The sequence below is a fragment of the Balaenoptera acutorostrata genome, chromosome 5 (assembly GCF_949987535.1).
Source record: "Balaenoptera acutorostrata chromosome 5, mBalAcu1.1, whole genome shotgun sequence".
Lineage (NCBI taxonomy): Eukaryota > Metazoa > Chordata > Mammalia > Artiodactyla > Balaenopteridae > Balaenoptera > Balaenoptera acutorostrata.
In genome coordinates this window covers 140,323,015-140,345,314 of record NC_080068.1, presented here as the reverse complement: position 1 = coordinate 140,345,314, position 22,300 = coordinate 140,323,015, and the positions used below count along the sequence as shown (strand labels likewise).

Below are 22,300 nucleotides of genomic sequence, written 5' to 3'. Positions count from 1 at the left end.
GTCCCCTCCGAATGCTGCAGCCCTGTGTTCGCTCTAATCCACAAGCCCCCGCATAGCGCCCCACCGCCTATAAGACAGAGTTCAATGCTCTTGGGCTGGCACACAACGTGTCCTTGGTCCAACCACTGCTGGACTCCCCAGCGTGGTCTCCCACCCTCCTCTGCCCACCTCACATTTTCGCCACTCCAGACTTCTTAGGATTCTTTTCACACCAGGCTGGTTCGTGCCTCTGTGCTTTTGCACATAATGTTTCCTCTGTCTAGAAGGGTCTTCCCCTGCCTGACTGCCTGGAAAACTCCTGTTCATCCTTCAAAGCCCAGTTCAGATATCACCTTCTCTGAAATGACCAGTCACCCTCTCCCATGGGTTCCTTAACAGTAGATAGATGTTGGTCCCTCCTTCAGCTCCTTCCTCTCTGACAAGGTTGGTGTCTCATTCATGGCCAATCCTAAGGCCTGGCAAAATGGCCTAGAGAAAAAGAAGATGCTCAAGAAATATTTACAGAATTCGATTATCTGAAAACAGTCTTACTATCTCATGTTCAATCTTGGTGTCCCAGCCAGGCCTTCAAGTGACCAGAAACAGAGACAACCTAAGGGCCATCACCTGTGGATGCCTTCATGCCCTGTGTGGTCAAAAGAATAATGAATCCCCAAACGTGTCCACATCCTGAAGCCTGGAGCTTGTGTGTTACCTTGTAGGCAAAAGGGACTTTGATGTGTAAATTAAGGACTTGGAGATGGGGAGGTTATCTTGGATTATGCCAAAGAACCTAATCGAATCACTTGGGTCCTTAAAAGGGAGAAACTTTCCAAGCTATGGCTAGAGAAAGAGATGGGGAAACAAAAGAAGGATCAGAGGGAGGCAACACAGAGGAAAAGACCACAAGCCAAGGAAGGCAGGCAGCCTCTAGAAGCTGGAAAAGGCAAGGAAAAGAGCTGCCCCTAAAGCCTCAGGTAAGGAAGTCAGCCCTATTCGCACTTTCATTTTAGCCAGCGAGACCCATAGCAGACTTCCGCCCTCCAGAACTGTATGGTAATAAATTTGTGTTGTTTTGAGCCACTACGTTTGTGGTAATTTGTTACAGCAGCAAGAAAAAACCAATGCATCCTGTGCACCAGCCTGGCTGTTTACCATGGGTTTCTCCCAGTCCCTGGGCATTGCCCAGCCTCTGCACCATTGCCCCACTGCCTAGATTGCCTGCTCCCCCCCCCCCACTTCACCTGCCCTTTTCTGCCCAGTGAACTCCTATTCATCCTTCAGAACCCACTTCCCAGGTCCCTCTGATGGGACCCTGTGCCCTGGGGTAGGCCTGGACGCCGCATCCCCTGAGGCTCAGCCGTGCCTCCCAGTGCACACACTGTAGGGCACCATCTTGGATTCTCTGCTCTCCCACCGGTTGGCCAGATCCTGGATGGCAAGGGCCTGTGCTCTGTTGATTCTGAATCTTTGGTGCCAAAGCAGTTCCTGACACATCGTAGGACCTCGGGAAGCAACTGGTAAGTGACCAGGGCTTGGGGGGGTCAGGGTCAGAGGCCTCCACCCGTCTGTGGAATTTGTAGAACAATAAGGGGGACCTCACTTTGCTGCCGAAGCTTTCCTTTAGCTGGAGGTACATTCGCGCCAGGAAAGAAGGCACATTTATCTTGTTTCCTCTTGCCTAAATGGCTCTGTAATTTCTCTGCTCCCAGGACAATCAGTAACAGCCTCAGGGACAGATTCTCCATACACTCAAATATACGGCGGAATCCCAATACCCTGTAATCCGATAGGCAGGAAAGAAAGTCCACGCTTAAAATTCATCCTAAGAAAATAATCAGAAATGTGGAATAATGTACATACCGGGCCAAGAACACAGCTTTCTTTACATCTTTACGTTAGTGAAAACTGAAAATGACGCAGATGTCTAAAAATGAGGATTTGGCTAAATAAATAATACCTCTTTCATCTGAGGGTATATTACATGGTCACTAAAAACAGTGGTTTTGAAAATATGTGGGAGCATAAGAAAATGTTTAATACATAATATTAAACTGGGATTCAAAATTTATAAAACATGTATATATTTACATCTTAAAAAGACTGGTGAGGGGACTTCCCTGGTGGTGCAGTGGTTAAGAATCCACCTGCCAATGCAGGGGACACGGGTTCGAGCCCTGGTCCGGGAAGATCCCACATGCCGCGGAGCAACTAAGCCCGTGCGCCACAACTACTGAGCCTGCGCTCTAGAGCCCGTGAGCCACAACTACTGAGCCCATGTGCTACAACTACTGAAGCCCACGCACCTAGAGCCCGTGCTCCGCAATGAGAGAAGCCACCGCAATGAGAAGCCTGCGCATCGCAACGAAGAGTAGCCCCTGCTCGCTGCAACTAGAAAAAGCCCGCGCGCAGCAATGGAGACCCAATACAGCCAAAAATAAATAAATAATACAATTTAAAAAAAAAAAGACTGGTGAGAATATTCATCTTAAACATTAACATTTGTAATCTCATAAGGTGGCTTAACACGGGATTGTTTTTATGCTTCATTTATTTTATAGTTTCTAAAATTTCTGTGATGATCATGTATTATTTTTAAAAAGGAGATTTTTTTAGGGAGAATTTTCTGGAGAGGAATTTAGCAACACCCTTACCAAGAATATCTTTTAAAAGGTTTAATGGCATTATACAGCGTCCTATTTTGAGGAAATGGCAGGTGGTTACCACTGAATTCATTGTGGATTTCAATCAAGCTCAGTAAATCCCTGGGCACATCCCTGTTGCGAGCTTCTGCCAGGTGCAGAAACCACAGGAAACCCAGATCCCAGCAGAGATGAGGAGGCAGCTGTGGGATAGGGCCTGGGAGAGCCCAGAGAAGGGGCCTGACCCAGCCAGGGCGGGGGTGGGGATGGGGGACTTGGGAAGGACAGAGGGGGAGGGGACACCTGGGCACAGCGGGATGGGGAGACAGGGAAAGCAAGAGGGGTCCTTCAGGGGGCTGCTGCCGAAGCCCGGGGGCGGGGTCGGGCTGCTGCCCTGCCGGAGGGGTGAAGGTGAGGGTGGGGGAAGAACCCTAGAGGCAGAAGCTGCAGTGTCAGGAGGACCCACGAGATGGTTCTTAGCTAAACGCAGGCCCGAGAAACAGAGCATCACCTCAGAATTCACAGGCCGCCCCTCCCCACTGAGCATCTGTCTCCCATTTCTCAAAAAAGCATCTGGGATGATCGTATGGATTGGGAAGCTGTGCTGTGCGCTCAACGTGTACAGGGCCGCCTGCGTGGGCCGGGCTGCCATCATCGCTGCAAGAGAAACCAGATGCCCCTGCAAACCGTCAGAAAGCTAAAGTCAGAACCAGCACTCTGCTCGGGGCCGTCCTGAAGAACCCGGAACCTGTATGCTTTCTGATCTTGTCTGCTCTGTCCCTGAGAACTCTTCTAGAGCCCAAGGAAGGCCTTTCCAGCCTTCAGGGATGGGGTTGGGGGAGCAGGATGTAGGAGAGGGAGAGAGGAAACCACAGATGCACACGGCACGCAGGTGAGCCCAGGTGGGCAGGGGCTCCCTAGAGGTAGGTACCACACGGGAAGCTGGGACTCGGGCCTGACTGGGATAGAGGCGGCCAGATGTTCCCATCACCTCCCAAGGCCAGCAGCTGCACTCCTATGATGCAGCCTTCTGCGGGTGCAGAAGGAGTTTTGATATGTGTTGCACGTGGATCTGGCAGAGCTTGGCGGGATGGATGCTGGCGAGGGTGAGGAGGAGCACACATGAGATGCCACTGTAGCCATAGCAACACAGAAGGCACTGTGTAGTAGGGAGAGCTGCCCTGGAAGAGCAGGGGGCCTGTGGTGCCTGAGGACCGGGGATGAATCTTCTTCCAGAAAGTCCTCCCTGACTACCACTTCCTCTGCTCAACAGAGTGGGGCTGTCCAGTGCCCCCCTGGTTCTCTCAGCCCCATCACAGCGCAGACTACCTGCATAACCATGGGTCATTTGCTTATCTGTTAACGCTACTGAACTATGAGTCTTGGGGGTCATTACCGTACCTTACTCAAATACAGAGCCTGGACGGAAGGATGAGTAGACCAATGACGGATGCGTGGGTGGATGGACATGCACAGATGGAGAGATAGGGGATGGATGCACCAATGGATGGATGGATGATGGATGGGAGAGAAGAGGGGAGGGAGGCAAGGGGGATGAGGAAGAGAGGAAAGAGGCAGAAAAGGAGGGAAAGTCAGTCGGCAGAGAAGACAGTCAGTTCTAGTGACCGGCAGGGGTCCTTGGAGCTGGGACAGAGGAAGGCCAGGTATTGGGGTCAAGATGGAGGAAGAAGAGGCCTGGGGGTTGGGGATACTGAGGGATTTCCTCAAACTTCCTGTGACCTCTCGGCCACCCCAGATCTCTCCCAGAGTATTTTGCAGGCACCTCGAGGCCTTGGAGGCTGACCTCATCCAACTGTTGATTCCAATTGCATAATTTATTGAATAGACTCAAATCCTGGAAGCTTTTAAGTCAGCACCTCCCTCGATTCCTATCTGCTCTGAGTCTTGTTTAAATCAAACTCAGATCTCCATGGTGATGCTCAAGCAAACACAGAGAGAGACTGGCCCAGGGGTGGAACACGGCTGGTGGAAAGCCAGCCGGACACTTTCGGGGAAGAGGCCGAGGCAGGAAGCAGCCCCCTGACACCTCCTAGGTGCCAAGCGTCGTACACGCAGGACCTGTTGTCATGCTCACGGCCACCGCGAGGTCTGTGCCATCAGGCTCATGATACAGATGACACCCGGGGAGGGAAGGCACAGAGCCAGAATGGAAACCGGATCTGTCTGGGGACAGTGACCACACAGCCACCCAGCCCACAGAGGAATCCCAGCACCTGCCGTCAGCCTACTGTCTAAGACCTTCTCTCTAAAATAAGCCCCGCTCTTCCCGGGCCACAAAGGGCAAGGCTTATCACCTGTTTAACGTTCCTTACGAACACTCAGCACTGCCCACCTGTAAGGACCCTAACAGCACAACAGCTCTTTGCCCAGACATTCGGGGCCCCTAAGACACAGGCTGTGATGACCAGGGCTGCCCATGGGTTTCTGGAACGCTCTGCACATGGCTTGGCTCTGCCCACCTCACCCTCAGGACAGTCCAGCTGGGCAGACGTCCCCACCCCCAGGCCATCATCCGCCTCCGCAGAGAAGGACCTTGATGCTTCTTTACGTTAGTGAATGTCAAGAGGTCATCGTCTGGGGACTTCCCTGGCGGTCCAGTGGTTAAGACTTCACCTTCCAATGCAAGGGGTACAGGTTCGATCCCTGGTTGGGGAGCTAAGATCCCACATGACTTGCGGCCAAAAAACCGAAACATAAAACAGAAGCAATGTTCGAACAAATTCAATAAAGACTTTAAACATGGTCCACATCAAAAAAAAAGGAATCTTTAAAAAAAAAAAAAAAAGAGGTCATCGTCTAGTTGTGGTTTGATGGCTCAAATTCCCTAGACTCTACACCCTCAACACATAACCCTAAAATTCTCTATGTTAAAAAAATGGAGAGAGAGGGAGATACCCTAGGACCGTAGAACCAAATCTGGTTTGAAACGAAATGGTATCAAAACACAGTAACATTACAGGTAAACAGAAGTGGTCTGGAAATCTCAAAGGCCAGCTCATCTGGAATATAAAGTCTATACAGCAGAGCCTCCCGAAGCTTGTTCTGTGGAAAACCAACCCCAGGAAATGCTCAGCAGAACAAAAATAAAATAATACTTAAAAATTAAAGTGTATAAATAAAACAAAATTTAAACAAGTAATTGATGCAAACAAAAATTAAATTAAAATTTAAAATAAAATAAAAATTTTTTAAAAATGAAAGCTCATGGAATCAGTTGGGACAGAGAAATGCCACACGACCTTCTCCTGGAGATGTACGACGCCCACTGGTGTGTTAGAGATTCCAGTACATCTTACTGCAAAGGACCCTGATTGGTTTTCTTCCACCTAAATAAGTTTACCTGACTTATATGACCACAAAACATGTATTTTCTGGAAACACCTATGACCACCTGTGATACTTTTGACTGTCATTCAGCAAACATTCACTTCACTACCCTCCCCTCCCCCACTGGTGTTGGGTTTGACCTGTGACTTGCACTGGCCAATGGAATTTAGCAAATGTGAGTGAACAGAAGCCTTATATGTTCTTGGGGGGTGGGGAGGGCTTGACTCTCTTGCTCCCATGTTGTGCATGGGAAGAACAGGTCCTGATGGCCTTTGGCCAGTCAGCTGGGCTCCCAGCACAAATGCAGATGTAGCAGAGCCAAGCCCACCAACCTGCAGCTCAGGTGGAGCTGCCCGGCCACCCCAGCCTAAGGCAACCAAACCACAGTTGCCCCAGGGGGAGAGAAGTTCCTGGTGTTTGCCACCAGGTTTGGGGTGACTTGTTACACAGCATCATTGTCGCTGCGGCTGACTAACACACCAACCTACAGAAATACTCTTCTAAGAATCGCACTTCTAAGAATCGCATATTAAAAAATATGACATAGAAGAACATTCTTAGGAGGAAACATTCTTAGAAGGTGTTGGGAAAGAATGAATGGCACATAGTAGGAGCTCAGGACACAGTTGGAGGACACCCATCTTAAAATTAAGCGTCCTGGAGAGGACTTGTGTTATTCACAGTGGAGAGGCAGGGTTGAAGAAAAAATTAAGCAATAGATGGGCACGAGATATGAACAGGTAAGTCCCAGAGGAGGAGACTTGAATAGTCAATAAACAAAGGACAGTATGTTCAATTCCATGAAAAATCATGCAATTGCAAAATAAAATAATATTGAACTACGCTCTCACATCCACTTGAATGAAGGCATATAAAGTCTGATGATTCCAGAGACGTGGGGCTAGAATCACTCTGCAAACAGAATGACAAAGGAAGAGAAAAAGGAAGGTGGAGACGTGGGCAGAGAGTCTCTGCAGCCCTGATGGGAACAGCTAAATCCGGGAGATAGAAATTCTCGCGTTCCCACAGCAGGGGAAGGCTTAGCTCAACCAGCTTACATGGCCTACAGGGATCAATTACCAATTACTCAGCGGGAGTATCAATCACACTTCTAAAGGCAGCACGATGCCATTTACATTAATTTTTAAAACACAGTAAACCGTAGAACATATTGATTGTGGATAGACTCGTACTTGTGTACTTAACACATGATGCCCCCGTGGGGATGATCCAGGCAGGGTTACTTCTGGGATGGGGAGGGTGGGGCATGGGGGAGGTGGAAGGAGGGAGGAGAGAGCTGGGCTGGAACAGAATCTGGAGCAGTGTGTTTCTTTAGGAGCTGGAGATCCCAGAAAGAAAAAAAAACTGACATCTATCACAGCTAGGGAACTGGTATTGGGCTAGACTAGTCCCTGCTGCGGTAACAGCTGAAGCCCTAAATTCCAGTGACTTAACCCATATTATTCCTGCTCACCATGCACTGGCTCAAACAAATCATATGACCCCAAAATAACCACAAGGGAGACCAGGGAAGGGAGAAAAGCTTGGATTATTGGGTGAGCACGTAGTTGTCCCTGGCACGTGGGTACCCAGGGAAGCTGGCACGCCACATTCCGCGCTTTCTGTGCGTGTTAAAGATTTCATGATTAAAGTGAGGACGGCGGGAGAGGATCGCCCTCCCCACACCCCAACAAAAGGGTGGGAGTTCCACCAAGTCACTCAGAGAAAACCTGAGACCCGCCCCATGGGTATTCCCGAGGTTGCCCCCAGCTGAAGGTCCTGCCCAAGGTCACAGGTGCGGGTAGAAGGGCAGGGCTGGCATGGCCTTCACACCGTCCAGGCACAGTGTGAACGGGGCCATGGACCAGGGGCTGCATCACAGCAGAGGGAAAGTGGGCCGAGGTCCACTTTCCCTCTGGCTCAGAATGCTCCCAGCCCCTCTTGTTCTGTCTGACGGTACTGGGGCCCACTCTGTGCTTCTGGCTCCTACACCACCTGCAGGGATGGCTTCATAGATGCGAAGGGTCTTGTAGGTCCCGGCGATGTTTCCCAAGGACCGCATCTCCATACTTCCATCCATTCATCCATCTGTCATCTGTCCATCCGTCCCTCCATCCTCTCAGTCGTATGCTTATCGGTACATCTATCCCTTCATCTGTCCACCCATCCACCCATCTGTATATGCCTCCATCCATCCATCCACCCAACGCCCAACATCACCTTCCGTGCCAGACCTGATCTAGGTTCTGGGCATCGGGAGATCATCAAGGTGGACCCCACAGGTCTCCATCCTCAATCAGTGTATGTTCTGCCAGGCAGGTGGAGGAGGGAGTGGGGGGCACGGGGAGACAAACTATACACAGGAACCCCTACACTCAAGGAGCGATGAGATAAGGAACGCCTGGGGACTGCTTTACGCTGAGTAGTGGGGTGGCTTTTTTGAGGAAACGAGGTTTATGCTGAGATTGAATGTACCACAAGGAGCCAGTACCTGAGCGTCAGCGCCAAGTGTACACTGTGCCAGCTGCTGCAGAGGGACGGGACCTTGCACGGTCAAGTTTCAGCAGGGCGGGTGGCTGGAGACCGAGGAATAATGGGGGTGGGGGGAGTGGAGGAGCTGGGGTGGGGGATGGGATAGGAGTCAGGGGCTCAGCGTCTCTGCGGGGGATGTGACGTGGATGCCAGTCCAAGTGCCCTGGGACGCCGGCAGGATGCTAAGCCTCACTGCTAGCCAGCCCAGCCCCTGGCTACTCAAAGTGTAGTCCCTGGACCAGCAGCCTGGGCACATCCAGGAGCCCGTTCGAAATGCAGACCAGGGAAGTCTGAGGTGCACTGCTCTGGACCAGCCCTTCCTGGGGCTGTTCTCCCCTGGGGCAGTTCTGAGACATCCCCACACTGAGTCCACATCTTCCAAGGCAGGGCCTGAGCGGCGGTAGTTTTTAAGAGCTTTTTAAGTGACTTTTACGTACCTCCCGCTAAGGGCCCACTGTCTACCCACTGGCCATTGCTCAGCTCTCCAGGGCTTGCGTTTACCTTGTTAGGAGCATTTGTGAGGCAGCCGAGTCTCACTGGCCATTTGGGATCCAGCTTCGGAGACACAAAATGGGCCTTTCAGGACCCCAGCCCGGGTTGGCCAGCAGCAATCTGGGCTCTTGAAAGTCGGCTCTGCGGTCGCCCAGACCAAGTAATGCGAGCCGTGAGCATTGCCCAGCACTGCTCAGAGTTTGCCTAGTAGCCCAGCAAGCTCAGTGTCACCTGAAACTTGTTAAAAATGTGGAGCGTCAGGCCCCGCCCAGACCTGGGAATCAGAGTCTGAATTTCAGCCAGACCCCAGGTGATTCACACGCCCCTGAAAGTGGGAGAAGCCCTTCTTTGGGAGATGGATTTTTCAACTGGGGGCAATATCGCCCCCAAGGGGACACAAATTGGTTCTTGAGGGGTGTGAAGATTCTTACCATTCATGTATAAAGCACATATCCCACATAGAACTTAAACAGAAATACAGTGATGGGCAGAGGAGGAATTGGGAGGAAGATGTCTAAGAAGGCTTCTCGCAGGAGGGAAGGGGCAATCATGGAAAAACAGTGGGTCCCCTTTTCACACTGAAAGGCCAGCCTCCCGGAGCCCCCTCAGTTCCTGTCTGTCACCCACTCTGCCTGAACTCCCTCGGCACCTAGCAGAGAGCCCTGAACCACGGGAAGAACCTCTGACGTCCTCCTGCAAGACGGGGTGCAGGAACATAGGGGGACGCGTACAGATCATTTCGTCCTAATTTTCATATTTCTCAGACCATTTATCCTGATCTTAAAATCGTTACAGTTCTATCATGGAGGAGATACAAACTGCACGTGAGGCCTTTAGATGCTCCATGAGCATCCTTGTTCTTCTATACTTGTCACTGCAGCTTCTGGCTCTGCCCACCGAAATCCCCCTGCCCGGACTTGGATGGGGAGTGGCGGCGATGCACGGGTGTTGGCCACAGGGGCTACCAGGGCAAGTAAGCAGGACAAGACGTGGGCGTGTGTGCATGTGTGCATGTCAGGTCCCTAAGGCCTTGCAAGGACAGGGGCTGGGCGGTGGAGGCAGTGAGGTGGGCTGGGATCCCCTGAGGATGCAGAGGGGAGCGTGGCTGCGGGGACAGAGGACAGGGACAGGTGCAGGGGCCATCGAGGCAAACAGATCCAGGTGTGATGCCACAGCTTGGCGATGGACTGTGTACTGGGCTGAATGGTAGCGCCAGAAAGGTCTGTCCTCATCCTAACCCCCGGAGACTGTGTGCGACCTTATTTGGAAAAGAGGCCTTTGCAGATGTAATTAAGTTAGAGATCTGGAGATGAGATCACCCTGGATTACCTGGGTGTGTCATAAATCCAAAGATAAGTGCCCTTATAAGGGCACAGAGTAGAGAGGAGGAGAGACACACGCGGTGCAGGGGGGAGGCCAGGTGAAGATGGAGGCAGAGATGGGAGAGATTCGGCCTCTAGGAGCGCCACCAGGAGCTGGAAGAGGCAGCAAGGTTCCTCCTCCAGAGCCTCCAGCGGGAGCCCGGCCCTGCCCGCATCTCGATTTCGGACTTCTAGCCTGTAGGACTGTGAGAGAACAAATTCTTCTTGCTGTAAGCCCCCAGTGTTCAGTCATTTGTCCCAGCAGCCCCAGGACATTTGCACAGACTGGACATGCAGGCCAGGGCAGGGTCAGCCAGCTCCTCTAGTTACCATTCGCCTCAGGAGGCTCCAGGAGGGGAGGCGGACCAGCTCTGTTCTCGTCCACCCCCTGATGCCAACCAGCAGCTTTCTCAGTGGGGCGGGGCTCCCTCCCTCCCACCCACGCTTGCACTGATGCAAAGGGGCCCGGAGGCTGAACAGAGAACAGCACCCACGCAGAAGGAAGGGGCAGAGTGCTAGACCATAGAAGCCAGCCAGGGAGAGACACTCCTGACAAGTGGCCCATGAAATGCAGGACAATTAAAAATGCATTCAGCTTAGATTTCGGAGAGCCATTTCCAGAATGTAAATACCACACCTGTCATTAAAAGTGTATTTATTGCAATTACACAGGAGAATTCTTGGGAGGCTGGGTGCACGTTCAATAAGTGTGTTTTTAATAACCCCATTGAATACGTGTTGCCAGGCACTGGTACCCTTAACCTCCCTCCACGTGCACCCTAAATGGCAGACAGAGGGCGGGTGGCATCCCCAAAAATGACCGATGCCAATCTTGCCCCTTCCAAACAAACTCGCACAAGTCTCAAAATAGAGAGGACATGAGTAGACGATGCTCACTAGAGAAAATGTGATTAAACACAGAAACTGCCCACCCTTGCTAGGACTCACAGGCATGCAAATGAAAATGGCACTGCAGTCCCTTTGCGCCGGTAGGTTAGCAAGTTTTAGAAAAGCTGTCAGCCTGAAGCTGGCCAGGAGGCAGGGCACTGCCCCAGGTGGAGAGTTGCTTTCCTCCTGAAAAAGAATTTGGTCCTTCAGCATGCCAGCCATAAATCTGCTCAGACCGTCTGGCTCCAAAATAGAACTCCCTAAGATGCTTCCCAGGGAACAAAATGGAAAGGAAAGCACCATGCCGAAACTTCTTACAGCAGCAGCAGGGCTAAGTACTAGAATGAATCAATTCAAGGGGCGAGTGCGGGGCCATAAAAAATCGTGCCGCAGCCCGTGGTACAACATGGAAAAACGGGAAACATCTTGTATGTGTGACAGAAAGAAGATTCACAACTTTATTCTACGTTTCCCTGTACAACTATCTCAGCATAAGAGGGATGAGATAAACAAAGAAAGTAATTGGGCCCGACGCGTGGGGATGTCGGTGAACTTTCTTGAAATGACTGATGCTTCTGCATGTATTTTTAATAAAGGAGAGAAAATGTCTGAGTCTAGAGACAGGAATGAGAAAGGAATGTGGAAACTTAAAATCTGTTGATTTGCTTTGGAGAAAAACTAACTTTAGACGGTGTGCTGTCCTGGGGACGATTCACAGGTAATCTCCTTCAGCTGCACAACCTCCCATCCAGGGATATTTTATCCCCATTTTACAGACAAGGAGACTGAGGCTCTCGGGAAGAAAAAGAGGCCCCTGTGGAGCAGCTCTGAGGTGGGTGGTTTGGCCTCATTGAGACAGGCTGGGGCCCGGGACCCTTTGCTCCAGCGCTTGCACCTGGACAAACATCTCCTCCAGCAACAAAATACAAAGAAACTACAAGGATCTAAAAATAACTGCGTGCATGTGCAAAAAGACCAAAAGACAAAAAGACCAAAAACCCAACTGCCACTTCTGAAGAGCCGGCAGCAAAAGCAGGGTCCTGAGCATGCCCCCCTGCCCCCCTGCACTCAACCCCACCGAAGGGGTGGTCAAACCACTTAAGCTGCCCCTTCCCCGGGACCTGCCCCTCCCCTCACCCCATATAAGGAACCAGCTCGCCCCCCTCAGGGAACGAGCAAGGGAACCTGTTGTTTGTTTTCACTCCCCCCTGCTGCAGCAGGGGCCCCAGTAAAGCCTTGCCTGAATTTCTTGTCTGGCCTCTGATCAATTTCTATTGATTAAGGAGGCCAAGAACCCTGGTCGGTAACATCCTGGTTTCCCTACCTGCTTCTGAAGATTTCTGAGTCTGGAGGCCTGGTCCCCATGCTGTGGGGCTGGCCAAGGTCTGTTCCACCCGCCACGCTACCCGGACGAGGACTCCTAGCAAATTTTAACCACACCCAGCAACTCTGTCTGAATCAGCACACATTACACCAGGAAGGCCCGCTGACTACCCGAAGCAACATTTCCGATAACCTCACTCTCTCCGTCCCCAGCGGTGCTGAGATGCTGCGAGAGCAGAGGGAAGCTGGTACCCACACTCCGGGTGGATTAGCGAACGTTCATGAAGGTCTGGGCTGACAGGCAGGAGTTGGGGAATGCGTTCATTAGTCGAGGAATTCCGCTTGGAGGAAGAGAAGACAAGTGCCTCTCTCCACTTTGCAGCCAAGGGGACCTGTCCTTGGACCATCCACCTGGCAGGAGGGAGCCCTCCAGGGGCCGGCCCTTCCCGAGGAGACTGGCCCTGAAACCAGTCCTCAAATGTGAATCTTCAAAGGGCAGCCGATGAGACGTCACTGGAACTTAAATGCTCTCACCACTTCCCGCTCTCATCCCAAACAACGAATGGCCTTATCGGACCCTGGAGGGGCATTTGTGAAAGCAACCTCCTTGGTGGACGTGTTGCTTCAAGGCACGAGATTAGAACGTACCAACACATAAAGAAGTTGGGGGTCTCAGCAGGAAAACATCTGTCGCAGACTGCTTGTCCTGAGGCCGGCGATGGAATTGGAAAGCAGGCTGGTGAGTTTGGGAGGCAAATCCACGGCTGAGAGGGGCAGGCTAGGAAAGGTGCTTCTGTTGGCAAAGGGAAGGAAAACACCCGGCTCCCCGAACCCCACATCAGCACCAGGGCGACCAAGCCGGCTGGTCCAAGGCGACACTGCTCCTCATCTAGCAAAGAAAGGACCCAACTCAAGGGTCATCTCGGCAACTTGCCAAAGCATTACGGAATTCCCTCAGTAAGAACCAACAATGAATCATGGAGCGCCTTCACTAAAAGCAAAACCAAAAGTCAAAAATAAATCAACTCAAGGTGGTTGCACATAAATCAGAAGTCCTGATCAGCAGGTTTCGGTGTTTTTAATGGATTTCAAATAAAAAAACCAATTAATTATTACTCAAGAAACACATCTTGGAAAGCAAAACGGTCCAACACCCAGAGAACATGGGAATGGCGCACGGGGCCCGGAGGACCCAGCATCCTTGCCTGAGAGAAGCTTTGAAACCACAGCCCAAGATGCTGGGAAACTTCCTTCCCCTTCCTGGGTGAGCAGACGTAAATACAAAGATGATCATTAACCAGAATGACTTCTCAAGGCCTCCTTCTCTCCCACCTCATTTAAAACATCAAAGAGGCTGCCTAGTTCTGGGGCTGAATTCACATTTCACATATAAAGAGATAGTACCCGTCGTTGGCCGGGGGCGTTATTTATTTACCAAGCTCTCGGGCTGAGCCAGGAAGAAAAAAAGACACCCGGACCGTGAGGATAATCGGCGTGTTTGGGGGACTCCAGGAGCTGTGTCGGAAGCTCAGAGTACAAGCAGAGGAAATTGCGCACTGACCTGAATTCACAATGCAAACCCCCTTCCCCGGGGGAGGAAAAAAAGCGAGGGGAGAAGAACACACACAGAAAGGAAAGAAAGCAAAGAAGCTTTCTGAACGGTTGTCTGTTCTCCAGCCCTGTCTGTGTCACTGACGAAACTCTTTATTAGCTTTCAACTTCTGTATGCGTTTTCTAGCCAAAGAAAAGTCGAGAGGCTGCCAGCAAATGGGGGCTGCTCCAGCCGGGCCTTGGGATCTCAGACCCCGGCCTTGGAGACGCGCAGGTATGGGAGGAGAAAAGGCCCACCCTCGGGCTGACTTACCGCCACAGAGAACTTTCCAGAACCTTCCCCATGTCTGCATGGTAATACTTCGTCAGGATCAAGATCACCTGTGGCGGCAACAAAGACAAAGGCAGAAATCAGTGGATTTCAAGGTTCTGAACGGGGGATATAATATAAAATGACACTTCCCCCACCCAGGATTTGGGGTCTCTCCAGTGTCAGCTGCCCGGGCCTCTCTAGTTGACCCCAGAGTCCCGGCCACCTTGCCCCAGAGCAGACCCGGCGCTGGTTTCTGCTCCTCAGAATGATTTTGGGAACATCCCAGTTCTGTGAGGTCCACCCAGTAGCTGCCACTTGGCAGGAATCACTCCAGCTCGGGCCTGGACTATCTCAAACTGTGGTCCAAGGGATGCTGAGGTGGTGGTCCTGGTGGGCACAGAACGCATGGGGCAAGGCTTCCAAAGAGGGGCTTAGTCCCCACCAGCGCCTTCGAGAATGACCAGCAGCTGGCCAGCATGCAAGATAAGACAAGGGCATCCCTGGAAGCACTTGGTGTCATTACGTTCCCCGGGGTGGCAGCTGATGACAGAGCCAGCGACAGCGGGCTGGGAAGGTGGGCGAGGAGAGCTGGGACAGCTGGAGGGGCCCATAAATCATCAACGGCACACACACTATTTATTGGTGCTAAACTATTCACCGCACACACTGGGCCCTACTTAACAAGACATCTTCATTTCATGCCTGTGCAGCAAATGCAACTGTTTATAAAAATGAAAATAAATGTGTGTAAGAGCACCCAAAAACTCTCCCCTCAAAAATGTGACAATCACAAGGAAACGAGGCTTCATTCACCTGCCAGGCAGGAAAAGAGCCCCCTCCCCAATTACTTCACGAGCCACTGCATTTTCCTGTACATCAAATTTCATTTCACTCACTGCCAGACCCTATTAGCTGCTCCTAACATTCCCGTTGCCATGGGAACCCCGGGAGGTAAAGTGGGAACAGCCCCTGGGTCCCAGCGGAGCCGTTGGCCTGGTTAATTTAGGGTCACCACACTGGCCATCCCCAAGTTTGGTTCCTTCTCACGAGCAGGACTTTCTCTGCTCTCCGTCTTTGGGGGCGTAGCTGCTGCAGCAGTTTGGCTGGTCTTTCTTTCCCTGGTGATTAAAGCAGGGAAGATACAAGGAAGGGATGTCAAGTGAAACAGGACAGTGTGCATTTTAGAGGCAGCGATGATTAAAAAAAAAAAAAAAAACCAGAGGTCTTGTCACTGGAGGCGCGATCAGCCTGCCTTGCTCGGGAACAAAGCTATTTTCTCCTGCCGGGCTCTCAGGCTGCCCTAGTCAAGCGGAATCCTCTGAAGATTGGGGGAAGGCAGCAGAATGACAGGCCCTGGGCGCAGGAGACAAGCATATTTTTAACCTATTGATTTATATTTTATACTCTTGCTGTTCCCAGAGGGGATTTCAAGAAGCGGGAGTGTGACAGCTGGAAGGGACCTCAAAGTCTGTTTAATCCGGCCCCATCCAGGGTGAAATCCTCACCCCCACGTCCTTCTCGAGCACCTGCCATCTGGGCTCTGCTCGCACACCTGGAGGGGCAGGGGGCTCAGCTCCTACCGTGGTGCCCGAGCCCCTACCGTGGTGCCCGGGCCCCTGTGCGGGCTGAGCCCAGTCTCCCGGTAACTTCTGCCCGTGTGGACTAGTTCTGCCGCTGTGTACAATCACCAAGGGGTTCCCCCTCCCACTCCCTTCTGGGTGACATTCCCCACTCATGCCCACCCCCTTCACCCTAAGCTCCAGCCATTCCTGGCCTTTGTACAAGCTGTTTCTCATCTTGGGACCCTCTTCCCCTCACCACCTCTAATGCCTTGGTTAAATGCTACTCAGCTTTCAGATCTCAGGCTAATTGACACCGCCTCCAGGAAGTCCCCCAGACCCCTCCCCTGGATTCAATGTCCCCTCCAAAATCCTTCAGACCCTGCGTTTCCTGCTCCCCCAGCACAGCTCACAGAGTCTGTTACCAACACTGGGTAATGAGCCCTTTAGGGAGGGGACTGTGTCTTGTTTTATGCCCAGCACTGGGCACAGCGCCTGCTGTATTATGAGCACTCAAGCCGCTGGTTGGAAGAAACAGAGGTGGCATTTCTCTAAGTGACAATAATTAAGGCAATGAAGCCAGGCAGAGGCGATGCCCTGGACATCCATTCACAAGCCACCCTCTTCTGTCAAGAGGGCACCATCCCTCTTCATGCAGGGGGACGGACTCGCTCTCCCAGCACCACCCTGACCTACTAAGCCAGAGGAGAGTCTGAGGTCCCGAGACCAGGACCCGGGTCGTGCCTGCTCGGGGCTGACGCAAGGAGCTGCCCAGCTGGTCAGCCTGGGGGGTGGAGAGAACAGGGCAGCCCCAGCCGGCACCCCTGACTCTGCAGTTGGCAGCGGGAAGGACCCCTCTGCTTTGGGGGCAGAACCTTCAAGCTCCAGGCACCTCGGTTTCTGGATGTACAATGAGGAAATAATACCCAGCATCCCCTGGGAGGATGGGGATGAAGTTGTCAGCAGCACCTGGGAAGTGACCCCCACACACCTTGTTAACACTCGCCAATGCCAGCTTTGTCACCGACGTGTGGGCACCAGGGCACGCGGTTCACCCACGTCAGCTCTACCCCCGGGAACCCTGTGGGGCCACCGTGTTATGATCCCCATTTGACAGATGAAGTAACTACAGCAGAGAAAGCTTAACTACTGCGCCAAAAATGACTCATCCAGGAAGCAGACGAGGGGGATGTCTGCTTCCCGGATGCAGAAACTATGGGACTTCAGAACTTCACTGCCAGGCTAAACCCATGTTCCAGAATAAACGTCTATTCAACGTTGTTTCAAAGAACTAAAATGTATGACGTGCCTTCTGGGGCCCTCAGCTAGTGGGTTTGGAAATGAAATATCCCAGGAGCTATTTTTCCAGCAGCTGGTGTGTTACTGCAGCTCTGGGGCGCTTTGATCTGGGCGGGAGAAAAATGCGGAATGTGAGTTGGGGCTTCCGTGTTCGGGCCGTTGCCAAGGGTCTCCTCCCCGCCCCAGGGGCCGCCTGAGCCCACAGCCCACTGGAGTCCCAGGACGGTAGGAAATCCAAGGAGAAGACAAGGATTGTGAGCTGCCCCTGCATCCCGAGGGAGGACAGGCTACAGCAACACTATCACCGCACTATCCCGCATCACGCCCGTGTCCTGCTTTCTGCCTTCCGGTCCTCTGGGCCCTGGGGGTGGGCAGGCTCATGATGGGGGCGCTGGGGGCTTACTCTGTGCCAGTTCGGCACGTTTATCATCGGATCCTCACTCGGCCCCCCAGGGAGGGGTCGCTACTATTGTTCCCATTTTATTGATGAGGAAACCGAGTCACAGAGCCGACAAGTGGCTCGTCTGGCATTGTACACCACAGAACCAGGGCCTCTTGTGGCCAATCCAGGGCTTTCATTGGCTCTGTTTCCATCCCCCGACTTCCCCGTGATGCCTGCCTTCCCGGCATGGGACGCGCAGACGCCCCTGGCTTCCTGGCTGCGACCTCACCAAGGTCCAGCCAGCGGCCCTCCGCCCCGAGAGACCAAGCCGTGACCCCAGAGGAGCCAACCGTTCTGGACTTTCCCGAAACCTGCCTGTCCCTGAGGCCGCTGGGCCGGAAGCTCTGGGAACGCAGAGGTTAGGGTTAGTGCTCCTTCGATCCACCCTAAATTCCCAGAGCTGAGCTCAGCGCAAAAGTTCACCAAGGTTTGTGGAGTGAGTGAATGAATGAGTAAAGGAATGAATATCCCGGGACAGAAGCTGATGACGAGAGGAACCAGAATCTGTCCCTCAGGCCGAGCCACAGCCAACCCCACTACCCCGATGTCTGGGTTCCCTCCAGAGCCCGTCTGCCTGGACCACCCCTCCTTCTGACCCCAGCAAACACCACCCGAGGGTGCAGAGCACGCCCGGTTCTTGAGCCCTAGGCTCACTCACAGCAATGCCCAGCCCAACCCTCAGGGCAGGAAGCTCAGGAAGCCAGGTGGGCATGAGATCCCCCAACCCCTTTACCCAGCGAGAGTGTCCCGGGCAGCCAGGCCAGGTGGGCAGGCACCGACCTGTGCAGATGTTCGGGCCTGCGCTCAGGAGGCCCTGCGCTTGGTTTAATTCTCTGCTGTCACTGTCTTGAAATTCTTAAAAAGCTTGAACAGGGGCCCTAGGTTTTCACGACGCACGAGACCCTGTGAACAACGTAGCTGGTCCCCAGGCAGCTGCCCGCGCCTCTGATGTTCCCAAGTTCAGTGCCCCTCCAGCCCTCCCCATGCCCTGGAGAGAGCGTGTCAACTGGACTCCCAGTTCTACCAAGCCTGCTGAGCCCTGTATCCCCAGTCATGGAAGCAAGGAAGGCAGGTCAAGGTCAGGGGCTGGAAGGAGGCCCACATGGGCACCAGCTTAAACACCAGAACCCATGGGAACCTGGGACAGTTTCCTCCAGTGCCTCACTCTAGAAGTGGGGAGAGTGAGGTTGAGAGGGAAAGGGGTTCAGTGGGGACAGACGCTGGTCCCCAGAGATCCCGGTCCAGAGCCGAGCCACGCACCCACCGCCCCTCACGTTAATCCAGGGCCCGTGCCAGCCTGCTCCCTCACTGTGGGTGGCCAAGGGCTCTCTCCCTAAGAAGGAAAGGAAACCCTGGCGTCCACGATCAGCTCATGGAGAGACCCCCAGCTCCATCTCCACCAGCCTGTCTCCGGCCCCCACTCCACAGTTCAATTCCAAACCCAATAGTGAGTCATTCAATGTGCTCTTCTCTCTTCTCTCCAGTGAGCCTGTTACATTCACTTTGCAACAGGGCGCCGGGCCTGTGTCTCAAAGCGCCTGAAAGGGGCTTATGGTGACAGCCCCGTAGGTGGAGGAAGCCCCGCCCACCAGCCGAGGACCTTGATGTATCATGAAAGGATCTCTTGCTCTGAGAGCAGGCTGGTGTGGGGGAGTCTCGGTGCCCGGGGCTGCTGGAGGCCAGTCCCACCTGGAAACAGTGTCCACAGCGCTGTTTATATTTTCTCCATCAGGTCTCGCTGGCACTCCTGGCACCGCTTCTCAGAGGCATGAGAATAAAACGAGGCGGGGGCAGTGCAGTTGGACCACCCTGACCAGTCAGTTAAACCCTCTGAGCCCCAGTTTCCTCATCTGTGACATGGAGCTGATTCACATAGGACCTCATAAGGCTGCTGGGAGGGTGATATCTATGCACAGGAGCTTATACCAGAAATCAGAACACAGACGCAGGGGCTAAGGCCCCGCCCCCTGAGCGGCCACTGGCACGTTTCCAGGTCAGTTATTTCCGGAATCCTGGGGTTGGATTTGCAAGACCATCACCACTGATGGAAAGTTGCTGGAGCCTCTTCCCCTCAGTCGGTACCCATCTGGGTCAGAGTCAGCAAGGCGGTGATGGCTCGAGGCACGGGCTCTTTGAGGGGCAGAGCGCTGAGCTGTGAGCTGGTCTAACCCCGGCACCGGCGTGGGTTTCACCGAGCTTCATCTTCACCGAGTTTGCCATTAGGAGCGCTCAGCGCTGCCACCCAAAATGTGCCCATCTCAGAATGAGAAACATCCAGATCACCTCCAACTTAGGGCCCTGAGCCTTCCTAACAGCCAATAGGAACAGACTTTCAAGGCTCTTTACACTTGTGGGCCTTCCAAGAGGTCAAGAATAATCAGAGAAAAATAACAAATACTCAGGCTCAATTCTGCTGTCAATCAATAAGCACATTGCAAAAAAAAAAAAAAAAAAAAAGAGGGAGCAGCAAGAACTCAGGGCTAATTGTGAACTATGAAATCAACTTCCCATCAGAAAAAGGGAAAACTTAGAGTTGGCCCGTGAGGCCCCAGGAGGCCCCCCTGCATCACTGATGTCCTCCAGGCCAAGCAGACAGAGCCAGCCATGGTGTGGACTAGTCTGGGGTCTCGCTACTCACGGTGGGGTCTGGACCAGCCACACTGGCTCCCCAGGAGATCCTAGAAGTGCAGAACCTGGGTGAGGCCCCACCCCAGACCTGCTGATTCAGAATCTGTGCTTTAATGTTTGAGAAGCTGCACTGGCAGGTCCTCACCTCCCCAGGGCTGGATCCCCATCTGCTCACCTACGTGAGAAGCTGGGTCTCCTCATATCACTCAAGAGGGCCCTCATATCACCCAAGAGGGCCCTGTCCTCTCCATTCTCATGCTACTGACCTGTTCCTATTGACCTGGCAGGAAACACACTCTACCCTCAGGCATGCACTCACTGCCCTGACTTTCAGTCACCCCAGGGCCTTTGCATATGCTGATACCTGTATGTAGAGCACTTCTCTGCCCCTCTGCACTATCTCCCTCCTGCTGTTGAGTGAATTAATCAGTTGAAAATTGGCTCCAAAAAGCCAAGACCATCTCCCGGTGTGGCCTTTCCCCACCCCCACCCCACCTGTCCACTTGCCCAGGTGCGGAAGTTGACTCTGGAATGTGTATGACATTCCATCATCTTGGAACCATCTTGCGGGTTTAGGAGCCCACCTGAGGACTGAGGCCAGAAAGGGGAAGGATCCAGCCCAGGGTCACCTGGTAGATACATCCTCTGGCAGAAGCCCACTCCTGGCTCTCTGCACCGTGATGCACTGCTCCCTGTAGGAGAGATGCTGAGGGTGGGAAGGAGGTCAGGGTCTTTCACCAGAACCTCCACTGATGACAGCAAATGCTTATACACCACCCACGCCACACCTTACATGCACCAACTGTTCCATTACACAGATGAACAAACTGAGGAACAGAGAGATAAAACAATGACCCCAAGATCATAACAACTTGTATCAATACGTGGTGGGCCTTGGATGTGGGAACAAGTACAACAAATCAGGAATCAAACATTAGGAGGAGAAAACAGAGGTCAAAAAAGAAGGCAGAAAATAAGATTTTTTTAATGGTGACTTCAAGTATTCATTCAGCAAACAGTCTAATCTCTCAACATGCCAGGTGTGAAGATCCACAGAGAAGAAAGTAGCCAAGGACCCAGGGCCCATTGATGATGACATTGCCTCTGCACATACGCTTCCGGGATGCTCGGAAAAGTGCTGCCCAGGTGTAGGTATGTTTTTCACTCTCTGTAAACACGTGTTCACGTATAGAAAGTGTGGGAGGCCAACCACACGCGGGGATCTTCACATATGATATTATGGAGGGACTGTGGATCACACCCACACACAAAGGGTTGCTTTCTGTACCGAGCTGTAAGCTAAAGGCATACCCCCCGCCCCCAGGTGAGCCTTTGTGGAGGCCTGACCCAGCCATGGCATCTTACACCCTGTTCCAAAGAAGATGAGAGTCTCAGAGAGGCTGTGGGGGCCTTCCTGGGCCCCAGCAGGGGGACCCTCATGATAGAGAAGGCCCCGGCTTGTTTCATCTGTCCCACTGCTGGTCATGCCCCACCGGTTGGGCAGATTCTCTGTTCCCTTGAGTCTCAGTTTACTCACCTAAAAAATGGGAACAAAAGTCCCTGCTCTATCCACCCTAACCTCGTTGAAAGGTGACGGTGCATCGGAGAACGGACAGATATCAAAGGACTGTAAAAACTGTAAAGCACTCGTTTACAATAGCCAAGACATGGAAGCCACCTAAATGTCCATCAACAGAGGAATGGATAAAGATGTGGTACATATATACAATGGAATACTACTTAGCCATGAAAAAGAATGCAATAATGCCATTTGCAGCAACATGGATGGACCTAGAGATTGTCATACTGAGTGAAGTAAGTCAGACAGAGAAAGAGAAGTATTGTATGATATTGCTTATATGCGGAATCTATAAAAAATTATACAAATGAACTTATTTACAAAACAGAAACAAACTCACAGACTTAGAAAACGAACTTATGGT

General features: G+C 52.5%; 1 protein-coding gene across 1 annotated transcript in view; it reads right to left on the bottom strand.

The window, feature by feature from the left end:
- Positions 1-22,300, bottom strand: part of SORCS2 (sortilin related VPS10 domain containing receptor 2) — a 521,346-nt gene that overhangs the window by 261,274 nt on the left and 237,772 nt on the right. Inside the window, exon 3 of the mRNA XM_057547088.1 lies at positions 14,430-14,497. Within this exon, the coding sequence (XP_057403071.1) occupies positions 14,430-14,497 (68 nt within the window). The remainder of the gene's footprint in view (positions 1-14,429; positions 14,498-22,300) is intronic.